Source organism: Brugia malayi (assembly GCF_000002995.4).
Source record: "Brugia malayi strain FR3 genome assembly, contig: Bm_v4_Chr4_scaffold_001, whole genome shotgun sequence".
In the NCBI taxonomy this organism is placed as follows: Eukaryota; Metazoa; Nematoda; class Chromadorea; order Rhabditida; family Onchocercidae; genus Brugia; species Brugia malayi.
The window spans coordinates 7064031-7085524 of NW_025062478.1; the positions used below are offsets into that span (position 1 = coordinate 7064031).

The 21494-nt window shown below is 32.5% G+C and overlaps 3 protein-coding genes across 3 annotated transcripts; 2 read left to right on the forward strand and 1 right to left on the reverse strand.

Annotated features, from left to right (window-relative positions):
- Positions 1-3488: 3488 nt before the first annotated feature.
- Bm6097 (Uncharacterized protein) lies at positions 3489-9095 on the forward strand (the record flags this gene model as incomplete). Its single annotated transcript, XM_043081968.1, has 17 exons — positions 3489-3578; positions 3813-3977; positions 4115-4243; positions 4421-4555; positions 5075-5179; positions 5385-5462; positions 5644-5748; positions 6195-6281; positions 6396-6471; positions 6594-6714; positions 6884-7111; positions 7469-7564; positions 7668-7761; positions 7996-8160; positions 8321-8455; positions 8515-8703; positions 8910-9095. The coding sequence occupies 17 exons, from the start codon at positions 3489-3491 to the stop codon at positions 9093-9095; spliced, it is 2184 nt and encodes a 727-aa protein (XP_042937902.1).
- Positions 9096-10128: 1033 nt separating this feature from the next.
- Bma-aagr-4 (Uncharacterized protein) lies at positions 10129-15821 on the reverse strand (the record flags this gene model as incomplete). The annotated part of the gene is made up of 16 exons (XM_043081969.1): positions 10129-10241; positions 10352-10583; positions 10867-11028; positions 11203-11422; positions 11721-11857; positions 12044-12301; positions 12469-12732; positions 12953-13048; positions 13174-13380; positions 13537-13710; positions 13921-14101; positions 14304-14400; positions 14500-14578; positions 14720-14888; positions 15204-15440; positions 15697-15821. 16 exons carry the CDS (start codon positions 15819-15821, stop codon positions 10129-10131), a joined length of 2751 nt encoding a protein of 916 aa, XP_042937903.1.
- A 1085-nt stretch (positions 15822-16906) lies between these two features.
- Bm3945 (Uncharacterized protein) lies at positions 16907-20250 on the forward strand (the record flags this gene model as incomplete). Its single annotated transcript, XM_043081970.1, has 8 exons — positions 16907-17026; positions 17387-17695; positions 18023-18217; positions 18333-18442; positions 18674-18760; positions 19022-19267; positions 19460-19950; positions 20144-20250. The coding sequence occupies 8 exons, from the start codon at positions 16907-16909 to the stop codon at positions 20248-20250; spliced, it is 1665 nt and encodes a 554-aa protein (XP_042937904.1).
- Between the last annotated feature and the right edge of the window lie 1244 nt (positions 20251-21494).

The following is a 21494-nucleotide window of genomic DNA, read 5'->3' on the forward strand; positions in this document are numbered from 1 at the left end:
TTGAAACGAAAGTAGAAGCTAGCAGAGGATATCGTCAAATAATGAGACAGTGGGAAAGCATTTGGTAGTAATTTCAACTTCATCTCTCAATAAGAGATTTTTGTTAACATTGTTGAGTGAAAGATGACAAAACTTGTCAGCGATGATTGTGTTTATTTTACAAAGCCAACAAAAAACTGCACATGCATACACATACATATCTCTTAAACATGTTTCATTTTATAACGATCTGTAGCAGTGGTTTAATGATAACAATGATAACAGGCGACAGAAATGACATATTGATATTGATAACAGTGAAGAAAAATGTTGTCACAACTGGAACCCAATATTGATGATTATTACAATGACAATACAGATAACACTATTAGCAGCCAGTAACTCACTACTAATACTCGTGAATATCTTTAAAATGACAACGTGCGATCTGATTTCAGTGTCCGATAAGTGGTCTTAGACTCTGCATAGTATTGATAAAAGTAAGATAGTGATGACGATGATGATGTGATATACTGATAATATTTAAGGTTTAACACTGATCATACAATGACGATAAATATGATAATGTTAATTAGGTAACCTTATAAATGATAGTCATGGTCGCTTTTTACGGGATCTTTTCGCTTAACTGTTTTTAATAATGCAAGGAGAGTCAAATGACTTTTCTTTGATGATTTATTCCTTCAAAAGCTTACTGCTTTCAGTATACTTCAAGTAATAACATCTCATTGTTCATTTAGAATATATTTAATCCTTTGCAACTGAAACAATCTCGATGAAAACACTCACTGACCAATCTTGAAATTATATAAGTTATCATTTTGATAAAATATTTAACTAGTAATAATACTGAACTTTTTTATGCGCTTATGGTGTTAACTGTTAACTAAAATCGAACGTTTGTGCATCAAAAATACTTTCCATCACAAGTTTTCATTAAAAACACTTCAACATTTCATATTAATGATGTAGTAGTGATAGAAAAGTGCTCGTGAGAGATGTTAACATGACATTATGTTGATCTTTCGTCAAAAAATCATCCACAAAGTTTTTGTGACATTTTTTTTTTTTTACCTGATGAAAGGAGTGCGGACTTATTTTCGATTCGCCTGACTTTTGAAATGTGTTGAATCGGTAGGTACTACATGCCCTTTTCCTGTTCTTTTTATTATTTTAGAGATTTATTTGTTTAAATGAAGTGATTAATGTAAATGATCGAATAATTTCTGAAAGTCATTTTATGTTTATTCCTTAGTATAAATTGAGAGCAATTCAAAAGTCGTTTATCAATAGATTTTATCAGTGGTTAGTTTTGGTCAGAGAGATTTGAAACTGCATCGAAGAACTATTAAATTCTTGTTGTGTCATTTTGAATTCCTTGAATTAAAGTTCATGAAGAGATAAAATTGATCCCTTATCCGGTGTAATCGTCATTTTATGACTTCCTGCAAGATCCCAAGGAAACCAGTTTCCCGTTATGAACAGCGGCAGCACTTCTTTTGTGCTTATCGCTCTGAATTTTCAAAAGTAGATTTGCTAAAGGTTTTTAATAAACTATAAGCAACAACTTACTTCAATTTTGAAAATGAGAAATTTCCCAAGCGGAAAATGAGATTTCTATAATTTCCAATAGTTCTATCCCTTCTCAGCTTACAACATTAATTGCATTAAACTCAAAACATCCTTCATTCTTGTGCTTTCCTTATACTTCATTTGCTCCTTCCGCGACTATATGAAATGCCATAAAGGAAACCTCACCTCTCATGGAGAGTGGTGGGGTGGTCGGATGCGCGGTACTGAAGATGGCGACAGAGGGTTCGAGTCCTAGAAGTGTGTGAATGATGAAACAGATAGGGACATCTGTTACGTCGGTGATGACTGATTGATCCACCAAGACGGTGGACCTGACACACACTGTACCTTAATTAAATTAGCAAGGAGTGAGATTTACGGGTTGGGTTAATTTCTAGATTTGTGGGTTGTTTGCGTGGTGAGGGACGGTGGTCGTACTGGTGATTTGAGGAATGTTTGTCAATTCTAGGGTCTTTCAAGTCCTGCTCCCACTTCGTTCCTTTTCTGACTAATCAATGATTGTGAGTGACCGTAAACCTCTTCACTACGATGCTTGATTTCTATGATAAAGCGATCTAAGCCAGGCATATAAACCTCATAATATTAGAAAATAGTCTGTAAACCTCACGATATTAAATAATCATCAGCAAACTGTAGGCCATTCATTACAGAAGCATAGAAATCTGAATGACATAAATTTGTCGATGATAAGTTATGAGATAGGGAGAAAGGCAATAAATAGCGTCTGTCTGATCGGTTGGTTCGATTTTTGTTTAAATGCATTAAGTTGACATTTTTAGTGCAACAAATCTGTTCACTATAAAACTAGAACAATAACTGCTTACTTCTCGAATTGATACCTGAGATACTTGCGGCCTAATATAAATTTATTAGTTAGACAGCTAGAGAATAGGCAGCAACAGTTTCTAAAACTTTCAAATCGTAATCACATTACAACTTGGAGCACTTTGGACCGCCTAGAGTGGTATCGTTGATATTTATTCTCGTAAATGTTGAGTCGTTCAAATTGGGACATCGTACATTGGTCTTTTGAACCAGTACTATTACATTTCTGCTGTATGCAACGCCGGATTGTATTTAAATGAACACATTTTACATTGATGTATTTACATTACATTTATGTATTTCATTTCACACTAATATTATTCCTTTATCAGCAATCTGCTGCATCATAATATCAAATTATCTCATGTAGAATTGAGAGGTAATAGTATTCACTGACCAATTGATATGAATAATTAAATTAGCAGGAGTAGTTAGAATTTTGCATACTTCAATTTTGTTGTTTCAACTAAGCATCACTCTATTATATGTCATTTTATTGCTCATTTCTTCTCTTATAATTTCTTATTAATAACGTATTCCTTGCTATGAATAGATAATAGACTGACAACAAATCGTAAAAAGAATCAAAATGACGATAACTCATGCAACGATGATGTATTCGTCCAAGGAGGAGAAAAGAGTCTTTGAAATGAGGGTTTGGCCATTGCAGTGATCATGTGATCAGAAGTTGACAACTGAAAGTAATGATCGAAATTGATTCTCTTATACATGCACAAGAAGTTCTCAAATAACTCGACGTCAGGGTATAGTCTTGGACACTTAAAGCAAACTGGAAAGATAAAGTTTAACAGGTGACTTCCTCGAGAACTGAATCGTTGCTTTGGAGCGAATTTGATAGACTTTCTTAGTTCTCTGAATATCTGCGAAGAGCCATACCATTTCAACAAATCAATGATAGCTGTAGTTCTTGCAGCTTGTGACAGAAGTACAATTCTTTTCTGCGACAAAAGCATATAATACAATTAGCATAATTACAATCGCAAACAGTCTCATTTTTCTCGCGTAAAATTTTGGATAATTTGAAACCTCATTTCAACATAATTTAGGCAATGGAGAAGATTATTTCACGTAACCCGAAATCTCACTATTATAATGTCTATTTCCCAAATCGATTTAAACGTAACTGTTATCGATTCAAAGTAATTTTTTGTTTTTTAAAATGCGAGAGAGTGAAAAATGCTGATAAGTGAAAAAAAAAATCCATTCATTCGAATTTTCACATAATGTTGAAGATTCTAAAGTTAATATTGCTGACTGTTTCAAGTCCAAGTTTGCAATTTTAGACCTCGAAAATACTGAATTTGATTCTGATTTCAAATCCTTTTAATTAAAGGGTTGCAATTCTTATTAGTTATGATATTGAGTAATTTCAGAACGCTCTTCACAATCGCCTCTATCCCATTTCTCCATTTTTGTTTTCAACAATATTCATAGTGACTGCTTCACTTTTATATAGAAATCCACCAAAACAATATTTGATGATTATTTTGCCAGGAATACTTCATGAACAGACTGCAATTATTCTCAATATTTTATCGGTCAATACTATGATTTTAATTTTTTTTTAATTTGATCTTAATTTGAACCTTTAAATTTCTGTAATTACTGAGCTAGAATTTCCAAAAATTTAAAGTGACAAAATAATTCCATAATTTAAAAATTTTTAAATTCATAGATCGCTTTTATGAGTACGTATTTACCAGTACTGCTGCTCAGATTTACCATAAAACATTTATATTTTGGTTACAAAAGATATCTATTCGAGGAAGAAGGAAACTATTCCCTTTCGACAAAATTGTGGTTTGTAAGTTTCCTAAAACTGCTTTATTTTCCTTTGATACAAATTTTTTGTAACTTATTGCCTCATTTTGAAACTTTATTACGCAATTTATATTCATGCAAAATTTGCGGGACATTTCATTTTGCTAGTCAATTGGTTGACTCTGAATAATTTTTTTGTTGCCAGGAAATAACTTTTCAGATATTTCATCATTTATTCAATAAATTATCACCACAACTGTATTCGTGTGAAGGATTACTGCCAACTTTACCGCTTCCATCGCTTAAAGGTACGATCGCCAGGTACCTTAACAGTGTGGAACCTTTGCTGAGCTCTGTGAGTTTCTTTTCGATTTGTTGAGTATTTCATTACTTTTTAACTCATTTTTAAGAAACATTCTGATGTTCATTCTGTCATAGAAATCCTTAGGATTCAATAAAATTGTGGAGACCTTGAAAGATGGCTTTTAATAGCCTCAGTGATTGTAGATACCTAATTGAGATGTTTTCTTGTTGCAACTTTTTCTACTTATTCATTTTTTCCTCATTTCGAAATTTTTCATCAGGCAATTTTTTCAAGTATTTTAATTCAACAGTAATTTTGAAACTAAACATGAATTTAAAATAAGTGGTTTCATTTTGCATTAAGTTTAAACGATTAAGCAGAAAAACTGTACCAAAGAAGAAAAAATATTTAGTATTCTTTTATGCTCCATACATAAAAAGTAGTTATTTTTTTTTAAAAAATTTATTTTAAATTAAAAACAATTTATTTCTTCAATTTATTAGAAAATTTTTTAGAAATTTAACAATAAATAAGCTTTAATTATGAACTCTCAATTCAATTTTTTCATAGGAAGAATTTACGAATGTAAAGAACATGGCTGAAAATTTTTTAAAAAACGAAGGATGGAAACTTCAAGGATTAGCATGGCTCTATTGGTGCTTTGTTGACAATTATGTAAATTAATTGCATATATATGTATAAATATATGTATAATAGTTGGAATTAAGGAAAGAAACAAAACAGATTATTTACCAGAATGAAAGCAAAGCAAATAATATATTCATTAGAGATTAAAGTAAGGCTAGGCGAAATTCATATAAAAATCAAACATCATTGAGATGCTTCAATTAGAAAAGCCAGAAAATGATCAGTTTTACAGGTCACTAGCTTCTGGGAGAAATTTGCTTACCACTATTCAAGAAAAGGCATTTTGATAAATAGCAGTGTTGCGCATCTTGTTAGTTCTTTTGTTAATCAATTTGTGGAAAAGAAAAGAAAAAGGTTGTCCTCTCAGTTCACACAAAATAAGTTTCAACAAAGTAAAATAGAAACTTCAATCACAAATTTATCGATATCATAGGACTTATGCACATTCATTCTGAAATTATAACGAATACCACAACGATAAATTATTTAAGGATGTTTTCGTCAATGTACCTGCGAATCAGGCTGTTCGAGCAGCCCATGTGGTGCTGCTGGAAACATTAAGCATGCTATCGATTGATCAGGAATCTCTACAACCTGTAAGATGTTCTCATTTATTTTATTGCAGCAGTTTTAAAAATGATTTCTTTAAAAATACTTCTTCAATAAGAAAATTATTCTGCTGAAGATTAGAGAAAAGGAAAAATGAGAGCGAAAAAGATGAAAAAGCTTATTTATTAATACTTTATTTCTTTTCATCAAAAATATTATCTTTATTTCATGTTAGGGCCTTGACGCAAAGATGAATTGTGAGGGAACAGATTTAGTTTTAATTTTAACATTTATTAATCATAAAAAATTAGAAATTTTTGTGACGAAGTCAGTGAAATGGTTCCATACAAAGATTACTGCGATGAAAATTGATAGCCAAAACTTAAAATCGATTTTAAATATTGCTAGAAGATGGTCTAGATTATAACTAATCACATCAAAACAACTTAATGATTTGTCATTCTTAATATCTTAATATTAACAGAGTATTTAGAATGTTTATGTCCTGCCATCACATTTTCTTCTGACTTTGTTATCAATCTGTTTTGATGAGAAATGCAGAGAAATTAAGAAATTACAGGTAGGTAAGCAGCGTTGTATGACTTTAACCGAATCGGTTTCTTTTAAGTGAACAAAACATAGTTTTAGACGCAATTTTGTTTGTTTATTCATTAAAAGTCTAAAAGTTTTATAGATAGCTGGCGGAGTCATTAGTTTATCACATCTTTGGAAGTGCTATGCAACAACACGAGTACCGGGAGAGATTATGGGTAATGCTTTATGCTTATTATTTAAAATAGTTAGCACTCAATCTGTAAGATTTTTGCTTTTGATCTCTATCCAACTTCTATAGAAATTTGGGCAAGTTGTTCATACCTGCCACTTATTTCAGATCATTTGGAAGTGTACTGTGGAACTTCACGTCATATCGTTGTTTATTACCGAGGTTGCATTTATAAAATGAATGTTTTTGATGAAAATGGTCGTATTTTTGATTTGAAAGAACTTACTGAGTGAGTCAAATTACATATAATATTTATACAAATCCTAAATTACTCGACGTAGAAATTTAATTTTGAAAAAATTTTTCTGCTTCTAATTAATTTCTATTTTAATTGATTGATGGACACAGAGAGTTTCACTTTCCGTGTTGATAAAACATACTCCTACACTTCATTTAAGAATATTTTCGGAATTGCTGACTCGCAAGGAAAGCATTGGAGAAGTAGAAGGACGAATCGCGGCGTTGACGACTGACTATCGAAATCAATGGTGTTTGAATCGTCGTCGGTTTTTTCTAGAAAATGCCACAAATCGCGCTTCTTTGGCACTGATAGAATCCGCTATTTTCTATTTAATCCTTGATGAATCTAATTATAACAGTGATCCGGTAGGAATTTTACTCAAAATGTGTGTTTATTTAGTGTGCTCACATTTATGTACAGATTTATTTACTGTAGGAAGAGCTCGAAATTTTCTTCAAAAATATGTTAACTGGTGATGGAAGGAATCGTTGGGCGGACAAATCATTAAATTATGTCATTTCTAATAATGGAAGAGTTAGTTATCCTTATTCTTATTTAAAAATTCAGAAATGAGAAAGGGAAGTGTGATAAGTTCACAACCGCTACAGTATGTGAAAGCATAGAGTAAATCTTTTCTGTACTCTTTGATAAATGCGTTGGTGAGAAAGAATGACAGTAAGACTGAACATATAATCTATTGAACATATAAATATAATTTATTCGTCTCACAATTACTTTTTAGGGTGGTGGAACAACAGAGCACTCAGTTGCCGATGGAGCAGAATTTGCTTACATTTTTGAAAATTATCTTTCCTCAGATTTCAACGCCTTTCGTTAAGTTTCATCTTTTTACATAAGCAATTTCATCCCTTTGTTCTGTTTGTCCTACTCATTCCTTACTCTTTTATTTTGTCATTAAGTTTATGAAGCACAATTTACAGGTATCCGAAAGAAGTAGAGGAGATAGTACGTCCCAACAATCTTTCTTCAATGGAAAAATATGCTGTTCGATTGAATTTTGATATTAACGAGCAGGTAAAGGCTTTGAACAGTTTTGAAAATAAAAAGCCACTCTCGATTTTTATACTATCAATTATGAGAATATCACTGATAGCTTTGCCATATGTTTAGTTTCTCTTGAGATATTAAAATAGAATGTATTAAAATCTATTAAAATAGAATGCATTAAAAATTAAATATGAAGGAACTCTGCTCTCGTCTTTCCCAATATTTCTAGTGCATAATTCTCAGATTTAAAATATCATTTAGATGAAGGCAGAAATTAACCGTTGTTATGCTAGTTACCAGGAACAAATTAATGATGTCGACGTTGCCTGTCTTGTTTTCCGTGATTTTGGTAAAGGCTTTATCAAAAAAGTTGGCATTTCACCTGATGCATTTATTCAAATGGCTATACAATTAGCAAGCTTCAAAGTTGGTTTTCTTAGTAATTACTACTAACAGTGAAAGAACTAGCTGATTACAGTAAGAGTTCATCATCTTTTCCTTGATTGTTTAAAGGTTTATCCTTTAAAACCCAATAATTATGATAAGTACATTTTAAAAAAAAAAAAATTTCGGCACGTTATTTCAGGATCAAAACAAATTTTGTCTGACCTATGAATCAATATCAGCAAGATTTTACGCAAACTCAAGAACAGAAACATTACGTCCTGTAACAAAAGAATCGTGTGCATTTGTTAAGTCAATGATCAGCACAGAGAGCAACGTAAGCTTCCACTTAAACTTGAAGTTGTTTTAACATATATACTTGCATAATGATTTCAGAGCGAAGAGCGTCTTAAATTATTGAAGACAGCAGCTAAAGTCCACGTATTTCACAGTAAGGAATGCTTAACTGGAAGTGGTGTTGACCGACACTTATTTGTTCTTTATATTTTAAGTAAGATGACTGGCATAAACAGTTCATTGTTGGACTACTATATAACTCAACCTTGGGAACTCAGTACCAGTCAGGTAATATTCTAATTCTGAATTAGAAAAAAGTAACATTCCTGAGCATTCTCTCATTAAATCATTAAGACCAAAAAATACACAAATTATATGTTGAAAACTGTTCTCCAGTCTGAAGTATATCAAAACAAAAAATTGTACATAAACTGATTCTCATACTGATCAAATCAGATATCATTTTATTCTTAAAATTAAAATCATCACTATAGACACCGAACGTGACACGCCAAATAAATGAAGATGAGTATCCCAACCTCTCTTGGTTTGGCGGTGGGTTCCAGGCTACCTGTAAAAGTGGATATGGCATCAGTTATCGTTTCGCTGGCAATCATTCAATATGTATAAACATCGCTTCTTATAAATCTGCCAAAAATACGGTTCGTTCATCTCTTTAATCAAATTACTCTAACGATTGCTGTAACTCTAAATCATTAAAATGTCCTAAAAGTTCGAATTTCCTGCGAGCTAAATCCGTTTTCAGCTCCTTAATTTTTTCGACTTCACTTCTTATCCGTTATTTCTCAACACAGCTGTACAAGCGCATGCACGTTCTATGGCCTTGAAGACCTTATACGAAGTAGAAATGAACCAAACTCAAGACTCCCTTTGGAGTAATCCTGGCCCTTCACGTGACACGAAACAGAATGTCAAATCATAATCCTCTGAAGAATTTCACTGCAATACCATCAATTATAATTTCATATATGAAGAAGTAATGATGAACTATCTCGGTATCGTCCACTGCAATGATTTTTTAGTTTCTGTGTATGTTGCAGGATTCACACCGACTTAGACAACATTTGATGCAGTCAATGCAAGACATTTCTGCAATGTTCAGAACTTAAATATCCTAAATTCTCTAATGTTTACGTTTACTTCATGCGTATTCCAGATATAAAAGGAAATAAAATTAATAAAATTTCTTGAAAAGAGCACAGTTACACAGCACCAACAACAATAAACGCGTGCTGTCAAGATATTTTAATTACAAACCAGAAATGTGTATATCAGAAATACTTCTGAAACTAACTAGTAGTATATTTATCGCCGTTCGTATAATACTGACGGCAATAAAGGACACGGCAGTATTCGTCATCTCGAAGTAGACATTAGGGTAAGTGTACTCTCCGAAATATTACTTTACCCGAAATTTAAGTCACTTAAATTTTTGGAATTTAAAAGGCTAAAAAGAGATAAGATGAAAAACAGTTGGGTAATAAATTGAAGCATTAAATCAACAATTAAGTGTCTAACTGACGAGAAATTATACCCAGAAACTCTACAAATAACATAACACATAGCAAATTACAGTTTGTTCTCAAAATTAGTAAGAATATCTACCAGCAAAACGGACTGTAAAGAATTTCACGTAAAACGATCCTATACATTTCGATCCATAAAAACTGGAATATAAGGATCAATCCACCATTACATATGAATATCAATTCTGAATTCTTGCGTTAAGAGAGCATTTGGTTTTCGAATAATTAAGGTTTGCGCATCGCGATCATGCGTATAATCAGCAGTTTCTGGATTCCAGTCTAAAGAGGAGTTAAAAAGGAGCGATATTGCAATGAAAATAAATTACGCTTCAAGCGACTACTACTAATTTTCGACTTGAGAATATAAAAATAAATATAAAAATGGATACCATCTAAATAAATGTGAATGTTCGTTGGATAGTAGCGAACACCTCTTATTATCATCTTTTCAATAATAGCATCACTTTCTAATTTTCCTCCTTTATCCAAATTCTTCGATGAAATTGAATGTAACTGATCACCCTCTTTCTTGTAGATAAAACCCCAGTAGAAATACTGGCCATTTTTATAATCAAATGTCTCTCCATCATCCATATAAATTGTTCCATTTGCATAATCACCCTACAAAATTTTTGTAAGCAATCAAAATATAAAACACAAATATTCATACAATGAAACGCTTCACGAGATTTAAGATAATATACATATGAATTTATATTGAAAATGAATGAACTGCTTTCCTTACCTTCGAGAACATTGCAGAAGTTTTGTGAAAGATTACATTTCTAAGTATCGCCATTAAAAAGCTTTTAAAAGAAAAGATTGGGATTCTACAGGACGAAAATATTACAGCGATAGGACTTGCTTGCGAAACACATACACGTAAATTTGATTAAAAAGTTACATCAGAATTGATTGCAATATACAAAGTAACGGGATCCTGAAACATCAATGATGAAGCCCGTCGTACTCTTTCCCATGTTGGAATGATAGTACCACCTCGCTGGAATAATGGTATTATATCGAGTGGTGTATCTACGTAAACAGCACCAGGAGCTAAACGACCCTGAAGAAAAGAAGTCATCAAACTTAACATTAAAATGGATTTGAAATTTACAAGAACCTTCTTATTATATTATCATTATAGTATTTAATTATGGATAAGAATTCTTCCTTTTTTGCTTTTACATGAACTAGAATAATAAAGGTTGTAGAAAAATGATAGAAAAAGGTATCACACCTTGTGATCATGCCATCCATACCATACAACGTTTTTTTTACCCGGCAAATACAATGAGACGGACTGAACATCTGGATCCATCACTGGACGCACAAGTAAGCCGGGACCTAATAACCACTCACGTTCCTCATCAAATGCATCTTCATCGTCCGGAAATTCGCTCCATAATGGTCTCATTGGTGGTTTTCCGCTAAGAGTATGTTCGTAAAACAAAGTGTACCTATAATACCATTAAAATATCAGAATACATATTAAAAAAGTCAATAGATGTACAGAAGATTTGTTATTAAAATATATAATGGAATGCAACAGAAGTTCCAGATAAGATAAAGCCACTTTTCAAAAGCGCTATCCGTAATATTCGTACAGTAAAATAAGATAAAATAACATCAAAAATCCAGAAGGAATAATGCAGTACAAAAGATGAAGAATTTTGGTATTCTAGTTAGGGTTCTGCAGTTTTCAATTTCACTATCAACAAAAAACAAAGTCTTTTTCAGCATGACTCAAAAACTTACCAGTAAGGCAAGAATGAATAACGAGTTCGAATCGCTTGCCGGATTAGTAATTTTGTGCTATCTGAGAACAACCATGGCTCTCTGCGTTTCGTGTCAATATGAGAATGAGATCTAAAAAATGGCTGGAAGGCGGCAACCTGAAAAAAGATTTATACACATGTTTCAGATCGCAATAATTCATTTGAGGCTATACGAAATAACATATATTAAACTCAATATAAACATAGCATTTAAATCACGAATTCATTTTTTGGAATTTATGCAATCCATTCCATAGCCAAAACAATAAGCCAAACATAATAATAAATTAACGAAAGTATTACTTGATACCAACGTATTAAAAGTTGCTCATCTGGATTGCCAAAGAAACCACCAACGTCTGCACCAACATGTGGTATACCAGAAACGGATAATGAAAGTAGCATTGGTACGGTTATCTTTAGTTGCTCCCAGCTTGCCGTATTATCACCAGTCCATACTGCTGTTGTACGCTGACTACCAGCAAAAAATGACCTGGTCAATACAAACGGTCGTTTGCGACCATTTGTACGTGCCAAATGACCGAGGTAAGTTGACGAATGCTACAAAAACGTTAAAATTAGATTGGTTAGTATCCTGTTACATTCAAACACATTGTATTAAGAACTTTATGATATTAAAGGAATATTTTAAGTATACAAATATTTGAAGAGATATCTTCTACTAAAATAGAGTTAAAATAACAGTGCTTGTTAAATATGTAACTGACATGATAAAAACCATAAATGTTGTGAACATCACGATGCTCCCAACCACCAAAATGTCTAGCATCTTTGTGCATTGTTATTTCTGGACCACTGAATACAGATGGCTCATTCATATCATTCCATGTAAATAGATCTTCTGTTGAACCAACATACTGATCAAAAGCGAATTTGTTTGCCCAAAAATTACGAACTGCTGGATTTAGAAAGTCGAGATATGCCGATGCACCTGGCCAACAATGTCCTTCGTAATCTTCACCATCGCTTTTCTAAATTAATAGCAGAAATATATATATTAAGAGAGCAAGATAAATCTGAGATTCTTGAAAAAATATAAAACAAAAAAAGGTATGAACTCATTGAAAATGCAAGTAAATAATCCAAAAAAAAACCAAATAGAAATCCAAATAGAACCAATTATAAATTCAACCTAATGCAACTTTTCTGATATTCAAAAATAAGGAATCTGCAAGAAACTGCATAACACACCTTTACAAAATAATCCAGTTCTTTCGCTTCTTTATATACATGATAATTATCATCTTTTTTTATGTGAGGATCAATGATTGTAATCATTTTACGCCCCTGAAGACATACACGAAAAAATTACGATTATGTGAAAAAAGAGAACAAAATTGCAATGAGAGAAGTTCTTTATTTCAGAATTTGAATCAAAATCCAAAAAATTTTTAATTATTTAAAAAACTTACTTTTGCTACTAAGTTATTGATCATTTCCTTTGGTTTTGAAAATTTATTGGGATCCCATGTGAAGTATCGTTTCGCATCAGTATGTTCAATATCAAGCCAAATAGCATCTAACGGTATGTCATGTTTGTCAAAATTCGTATGTACATCACGAACATCGTCCTCGTCATTGTAATTCCACCTGCACTGATGGTAAGCCAGTGCAAAGAGCTGCAGAAACATTACAGAATGAGGAAAATTTGAAAATATTTCATTCTTGTAATTTCAAGAAAATATGGCTAAATTAAACATTAAAAATTATTGCATTAGTGAATATCGGTCTGTGGGAAATTTACGGAGTTTCACAACAAAATAACGAATACATACGGGTGGCAATGGATAAACTCCAGTTAGCCCAGAATTTTGCCTAAATACATCATTAGCTTTTGGACCCAACATCAAAAAGAAATCAATAAGGCCGGATTCCGACATGAAGTGAACGTCGATCTGTGGCAAATCTACGGAGTTCTTGAATTTCTCAACAATTGAACGAAGAATACTCTGAAATTGATGGATAAAATTGTTTGAATCATTTGAATAACTGCTGTATTAAAAGGTTGTGAAATCATTGGTAGGTTTGAACTGGAAATTTCTAAAAAATCTTTGGTAATTTTTGGTACGTTTGACACAGAAAAAAGTTTCACAAAAACACTCACAGGTGACAATCTTGCTTGAACTCAAGAACAAAATGAAAATAAGGACGAAACATGCCTTATCTGCGGTTGAAGAGTTAATATCTACCCATGTTTCGGCAGCATTTAACCAAAGCATGCCTAATGAGTGCTCCTTGTTATGGGCTAACAGAAAGGGTACTGCACCATAGAGAGACATGAGTTCATTAATTTCAAATTCAAAAACATCCAAATTATATAGTCGATAAGGATCTATCGACCTAAAAATCACTTTCGAAAGAAAAGAATTAGTAATTAAAAGCCACAATCTAACGTTTTACTACTATAATTAAAAAATTCCCAATTAACTTGTTGCTGGTAAATTAATGATATCTTCTAAAGTTATGTAATTTCAGTCGACCAAAATAGAACTAATAAAAATGTTAATGTTCCAAAACACCCAAATGTTATGGCAATTCTCACGTTGTAGATCTCAGTGCAAAACTGTCTGCATGTTCAGGTAAACCATATATGAATTTATAACCAATAAAAGATAAATCGACGCCAACAGAACTTGATCCTGGAAAAGATTTAAGACGAAATTAATGAAAATGAACAGAATCTACAAAAAAAGAATACATATCTAAACCAGCCAATAAAGCAGCAGGATAAAAGTTACCATACGGTTTAGAATCGTGATGATTTTTGAAATTTTCATCCCAGAAACCTTCTGCTACTCCTGCTTCATTTGCATCTTCCTGAAAAGCAAACATGTGGTTATTACATAATCTAATTTTTATTTATTAGTCAGATCTCCAGGAAAAAATAATAAAAACTGCCGAAGTGGAATAACTGGAAACATAGCAGTATACACAACATGAACATATTAAAAAATATACCTTTTTTCTAAACTGCTCAAATTTCAATGCGCTGTTAGGATTAACACTGACAACTAATTCATCTTTCATGAATAAGTCAATGCGGAACGGTTCGTAATTCAGTAATACTTTTGCATTGTTTGCTATGATCATAACAGTGGAATTGTCACTAATTTCCACTGATTTAAAGCTGTAATTGAAAGCTACAGAAAATGATTCCAAAATAATCATAGGGACCAACATTAAATATAAGATACATTCAGAAGTAGAAAATATTTGTCACAATTTCTAACTATAATAAGCATTGAAATTTCGCGTTTTGAAGGAAGATTTCGAAAGTGAAGATCAACAGTATTAAAAATCCACAGAACTGATTTTAAAAATTCAGCTGAGGATAAGGACAAAAGTAATGACAAATAACCAAAAAGTTTTAGGGATTCGATATTTCTTAAAATAAAAATAAGCATCCGTACCAAAGTGATAAAAAAATCAGACAGAGGCTTACTCTGCAGTTTTTAAATTGTTTCCATCTTTTAAGGCATCTAAAGGCTGGAATCGCGGACGTATTGATGGTTCTTTTTCATCAATTAATATTCGTATTGTTGCATCATTCAACGACACGATACTTAATTTCAATTTATTAATCCTACATTCTAAATCCGCAACTACTGTTGAACCATTATGCGTAACGCTTCCCACAGTTACTTTATAATCCGCTTTCTCTGTTTGTGTTCTATGCCGCCTGCAATATCTCGTTTCTAGTATTGCAGTAATTTTTTGGACAGCTATGAAACTAAGAAAATAACATTTCATACGACCAATTGTAGGGTTCAAATTTCTAACTCGAAAAGTTACACTATACAAAGAGATTAAACAATTTTGGGATAAAATGTGGAACTTTTGTACGTTGTTCTCTTGCAACTTATTTAAGTACATTACTTCGTTTCAATATCTATCTCAAATGCAATAACGATTCCGTAAATAAAAAATCAAGCAACCTGCAAAAACCAGACTGTTCACATTTTTTGAAATTACTTCTATCGACCGCTTGACCAATTTGCACACAGATGAAGAAGACAACAGTAGCTGTAAAAGTTAACAAATGTAACGTACCGTTCCACATCGGCCTATAGTTCAATTCCAGTGTACCTGAAAATAGTGCTCTATAGCTTTGACAATATGATAATAAAGATAACGTGTCAATAATTTTCTGAACAGGAAAAAATTCCTTCGGCAAAGAAAAACAGCCTTGCAAAGAAGCCTTGAGGACAATTACATTCTGAAGAACACAGTTAAGGAGTAGTCATTTTTTTTCTAGCTTAACTTCTGCTCGTATTCTTCAGCATTACTAGGTATTTTCAGGCGCAGAATTTTTGGCGCACATTAACTGGATCAAAATAATCACCAGATTCATTAGTAAAGCACTAAAACATGATGTAAACGCATAGAAAATAATAGCATACAGACACAGAGACACTCACAACAGAGAATGGATGGAGGCGAACAGAGCTATATGCTGGCATAAAAGAAGAACCCAGCGATTTATCGTTATGCGACGCGACAAACTAGTGCCCGCGGGTATTTATGTGTCACCTGGTGACGCGACAACATTTGGGGTTTTTTCATAGCATGTTCTGGGCTGTAGACAGCTGAGCGAATTTATCTTCCGGCATATTTTAACAAACCACAACAAAAGGGACATTGAAAGGAACTAATCCTTCCTCGAGTCAGTGGTTGTTATTTATTTCAGAAGACAATAAATGCAGGGATTGGGAAGAAGGGAAACAGTATCTGGTAATACCTGCGTCGTTACAACTAACGAGTAAAACACAGAGGAGAAGGGATTGATTTGAGGAGAAGGAGACAGGTCTTCCCTAATAGTTACAGTTCACTTTTATAGAAGCGATTCTCCTATTCTCCCTATCCCTGCATATGGAAACGGATTCGATCGTTGAAAATGTAGAAAATTGTCAAAATTACAAAACTTGCATAATTTGGTGATTGACAGGAGGTCAGGCAGGTAGAGGTCAGGTTGCACGAGGTCATCTCAAGGAGTTACAAAGGGAAGTTGTTTGGTGGATGAGAGAGAGATCAGAGTACCATTCCGTGTACTCTCTTAAACACTTCTTTCCTTACTCTGTTAGAGATCGAAAAAGTTCTAGCTTAGATTCAAATTCTCGAAAATTTCTTTGTTTCAGATTTTATTAAATGCCACAACCAGGCGTTTTGATAGGTGGATTCATCGCAGTTGATAAATTCCCAAAGAATGCTGCCATCAAATATTATTTCCTAACGCATGCTCATTCAGATCACTACGGTGCCATCGATGTAAGCTTTCCACTGAATCTAACCTTATTTTTAACGACACCAGTAATATGGAAATTGTGCAGTTGTAGTGAGTGAGGTGGATTTTCTGATTTCAAAAAATAAGTTCGAATTATTTTCACAAACTTTAATCGTAACTAATACTGTTCGCTTCGTATTAATGTAGTTCATATGTACCCTACATGCACAGGAATTCTATGATCAGTAATCATTTCCTTTGGTTATTACTAATGCCGTTAGGAATTCAACACTGAACTAAGTTGTGATGAATAGATTAGCTGTGATAATAAAGGAAATGAGCGGTTCCAGAGCAATTATATAGCATGAATTATTACATTCAAATGCGTTCACATTTTGTTACAGAATAAATGGAATAATGGTAATATATACTGCTCGCCTGTAACCGCTCATGTTCTCCCGATCGTTACTCAGCGACATAAATCGAAATTTGGTGGAATCAGGAGCCATATAATTCATGCCTTGGACCTAAATGTTTGGCATTATATGGATGGCTTCTCAGTGATGCTGTTAGATGCAAATCATATCCCGGGTTCTGTCATGTTTCTCTTTGAAGGTGATCGAATATCGGAGGGTCGAATTCTTTTTACAGGCGATTTTCGAGCTGATATTCAACTTTATAAAAATGTATTGACGGCATCAGTTTTGCGAGAGGTTATTTAAATTTGAAAGTTATTTTACATATGAATGTGTTCGATTGAAAGTATCTCATTTGTATTAATTAAAGCCAAAACTTGGTAGTGAAGTTTTTTTTTTTTTTTTCTTAGTAATGAGTAATGTGGAAGCATAAAATTTGCGTAGAATCATATCCCTTATTCTGTATTAAAAGCAGTTTATTTGAAGACAGATTTATATCTGCTATTATATTATTAGCTAATATGTTATTATATAATAACTACTATTAATATCATTAATATTATAATATTATCTTTACTAATAATAATATTATTATATTAATACTAATATTATTTACATATCTAGAGAAACCTTAGCACAATTTATTTGGATACTACATACATTAATTGCACACGAGAAGAATTTCCTAGTCGCGGAGCTTCATCAGCTGAAATGTGCAACGTTTTGCGTAAGTTATTTGATGGTTCTAAATCGGTAACGATTATGGTTCCGAAAGTTGGCCGAGAGCAATTGCTTGTTGATGTAGCTATCGAATTCAAAGTAGGTATTAATTACACATGTTACTACTCTTAATTTTTTAAAATTTTGTTTAAGAAGTCCTGTAACGTGTTGGTTAAAATGTTTGTTACCGTTTGCATACTGGCGCCTTTTGCAGTGCAAGATATGGGTTGATTATATTCGCTTTCAAGTAGCCGGAATTCTTGGATTAAGTGAATATTTCACAACAAATAAGAAAGAGACTTCTATTTGGACCTGCACGAGACAGTAAGTGAAGTTATTGCAAACTCATCTGTTGGTCGAGATTCTAAACAATAATTAAGTGAATCAGTCAAATATTCAGTGGGTATAAGAAATTGTAAATGATTAAGATGAAATTATCATGCAGTTAAATTACTATAACTCTTGAATCAAGATGAAGTTGTGCGAGACTGGTTGCCGTATAGAGTAATTACTAATACGTACAAAATTTATTCGACTTTAAATGTTTTAATTCAGAGATATTCGTTCAGTCTTCTACGATCCGAATGTTTATGTCATCGATGTCTCAATGCTACAATATATCAAGCCTAATTCAATCATTAAGTAACGATAAAAACATTTTTATGTTTGTGTATTTGTATATCTAATATATATGATTCTGAAAAGACGGAAATCTAACGGTGATCTAAAGTAGTATTAATCAAATTGATGACATCATTCTATAGTCTGTCGACTAAATCGTTGTCACGATGTATCTTTTGAAAAAAGTTTGGAATAAAATTTAGAAATATTTTCAGAGATTCGGAAATAGAAATCTTACCATAATTACTACCAAATCACGTATTTCGTTAATCAAATTTCCAGTGACGAAAGGATGTGTTATATTGAATATTCCGACCACAGTAGTCCTAATGAAATACGTGATTTTCTTTCTCAGTTGTCGTTTTCTAAAGTTATCGGGCTATCAGTGAAATTGTCACAAAAACAGATTGAAGAACTTGAACGGCTCAGTGTATCGAGTTTCAGTGATATATTAATAAGGACTGAAACTAATGAATGTATCAACGAAAATAAATTATCTGCACTAGCTTCATCAGTTATTCGGAACAGGTATCTTGGCGGTTTTGTCTCTCAATCCACAACTTTTTTTTATTTTCAAGAAGTATTTCAGTAAGCTAATAATTCTCTACTAAGATTCGAAAAAGAATTCGTCTTTTATCCTATATGACAACATAATTTTGGTGTCTGTGTTAAAACAGCGATTATTGAATGTTATTTCTACATGAAATGCAACATTTTCAGAATTGGATTAGCTAATGATCGTGCTTTTGATGTTGAAATACTACAGTGCAGAACCCATTATGATCAGAACCAAGAATTAAATAGAGCTGATGATTCTGTACTAAAATTGGACAAAAAAGATACAAACAGAGTTTCTGTTGAAACGATATTTGGAACAGATGTGTCAATGAAAAACTTACAAGAGCCTAAACTGTCGAATAAAAAGCTTCGAAGAGTTGAACAAGAAATTGAGAAAAGTGTTGAAAATTTATTGGAAGCTATTGATGACGAAGAAAATTACAATTTCAATTTGGCAATGGAGAAATTGACACGAGATGGGGAAAATCTAACAACAAGTATTTGCATGGAATTGAATAATGGAAATGCAGGAGAAGATAATTCGTTGCGTGATTTTTTTGATGGAATCAATGTTTCAAAGAAACTGGAAAATTTGGATAGTTTCAGTGAAAAGTATTGTAAAGCTGTGAATGCTGTGGCAAGAATGCAAATAGGTTTTTACCTTTTTCATTTCCATTCATCTTACTTTTGTTTATCCTGTCTAATTATTCTCATTTTTTGAGTGGAATTATATTATTTGATAACCACAGATAGCGACTTACGCGTTGGTAGAACCGGAACACTGACGCAGTTAAAATTGACTTACGAAGATGATTTACAATTTATAGTAGTGATTACGTATTTCAGTTCATGATGAAATCTATAATACTCAGGAGCAAGTCGTTTATGACATTTCACGAGGATCAGATTTGCTAGACATTCCTCACGAGTGGCTGAATGAATCAGGTTTGTGAAAATATGTAATTGGCATTAATTTTAGTATTGCTTTTTGCCTTCCTTCACTTTTTTCATAGGGGTGGCAGCCCAACACTATAAATTCGCTTTGAATGTCTCGTCATAAGTTATTGGCAAGAAGTTGACATTGAGACAGTTATTGTAAATATATACTGGAAATTTTACAAAAATATCGAGCATATTGACCAGTTAAAGCTTCAGTCTAGTCATAAAGTGCATGAAGTCTGATGATACTTAAAAATTTGAAACCGTTTCACTATAATATATGCGTGCAGTAATTGAATGCTACTTTCATAAAGAAAGACAGTTTAAATAGTATCATATCTATGGAAAAATTTTCAAAAAAAGTCGATGAATTTTTCTTTCTTATGCAGGAAGTTTTGATTATAGCTATGTATTTATATATAACCTCTGTGTTCTTTATTCTTGTTTTCCTTCATCGTTTAACTTTAGCTTTTGAATTTTTGCCCACCAAGCTTTTCGTCAAGGACCTCCCTTCTTTCTATATCACACTCAGTGGCGTTGCTGTTCGCAATTTTGAGAATTTCAGAAATTCTACAAATTTCCTCGAAATACTTCGTTTTCTTATCTCTTCAAAAATTCTTATTTTTATAGTGATATAAAAGTATTACTGTTTTGTAAATTTTCTTTCGAAGAGTACGTGTTTTTTAGTCTCAATGTTTCGTTAATTATCTATATATCTAAACCAGTGACTGGTTTATGTGTAAAGATAAACCTTCTTTATCAGTTTTTCATGCATATACAAAAACGAATGATATTGTGTACCCGAAGTGTTGCATTGGGAAATTTTCAAAAGTTAGAGATTCCACTTGGATAACGTGTTTCCGGGAAATGTCAAAGTGTTAAAACGTTCAGTCTTCCATCATAGCAGGACGTATTGATTATGTTTACAATGTTCGAAATCACTATAAATTGGACGGTTAAACAATTCTACAAATTTCCTCGAAACAAAATTTTCTATTCAAAAATAAAAGTTTTTCAAATGGTTTACATGAGAATTCTCTTTTCGCTTCTAAATTCTATGCGCTTGAGTCACACTGTTCTTTGCAAAAGCTATTTAGCATAACTATTTAATTCGGAAAGTGTGCATATTTTCCCCACTCAGTCAAGGTTTGCAAAGGTTTTGAAAGATTATTTGCAACTAGAAGAATTTTTTCCCACGTTTAATTTCGAAACCTCATATCGAACCTACCATTTAATATTTTTAAGTCCGATAATTTGA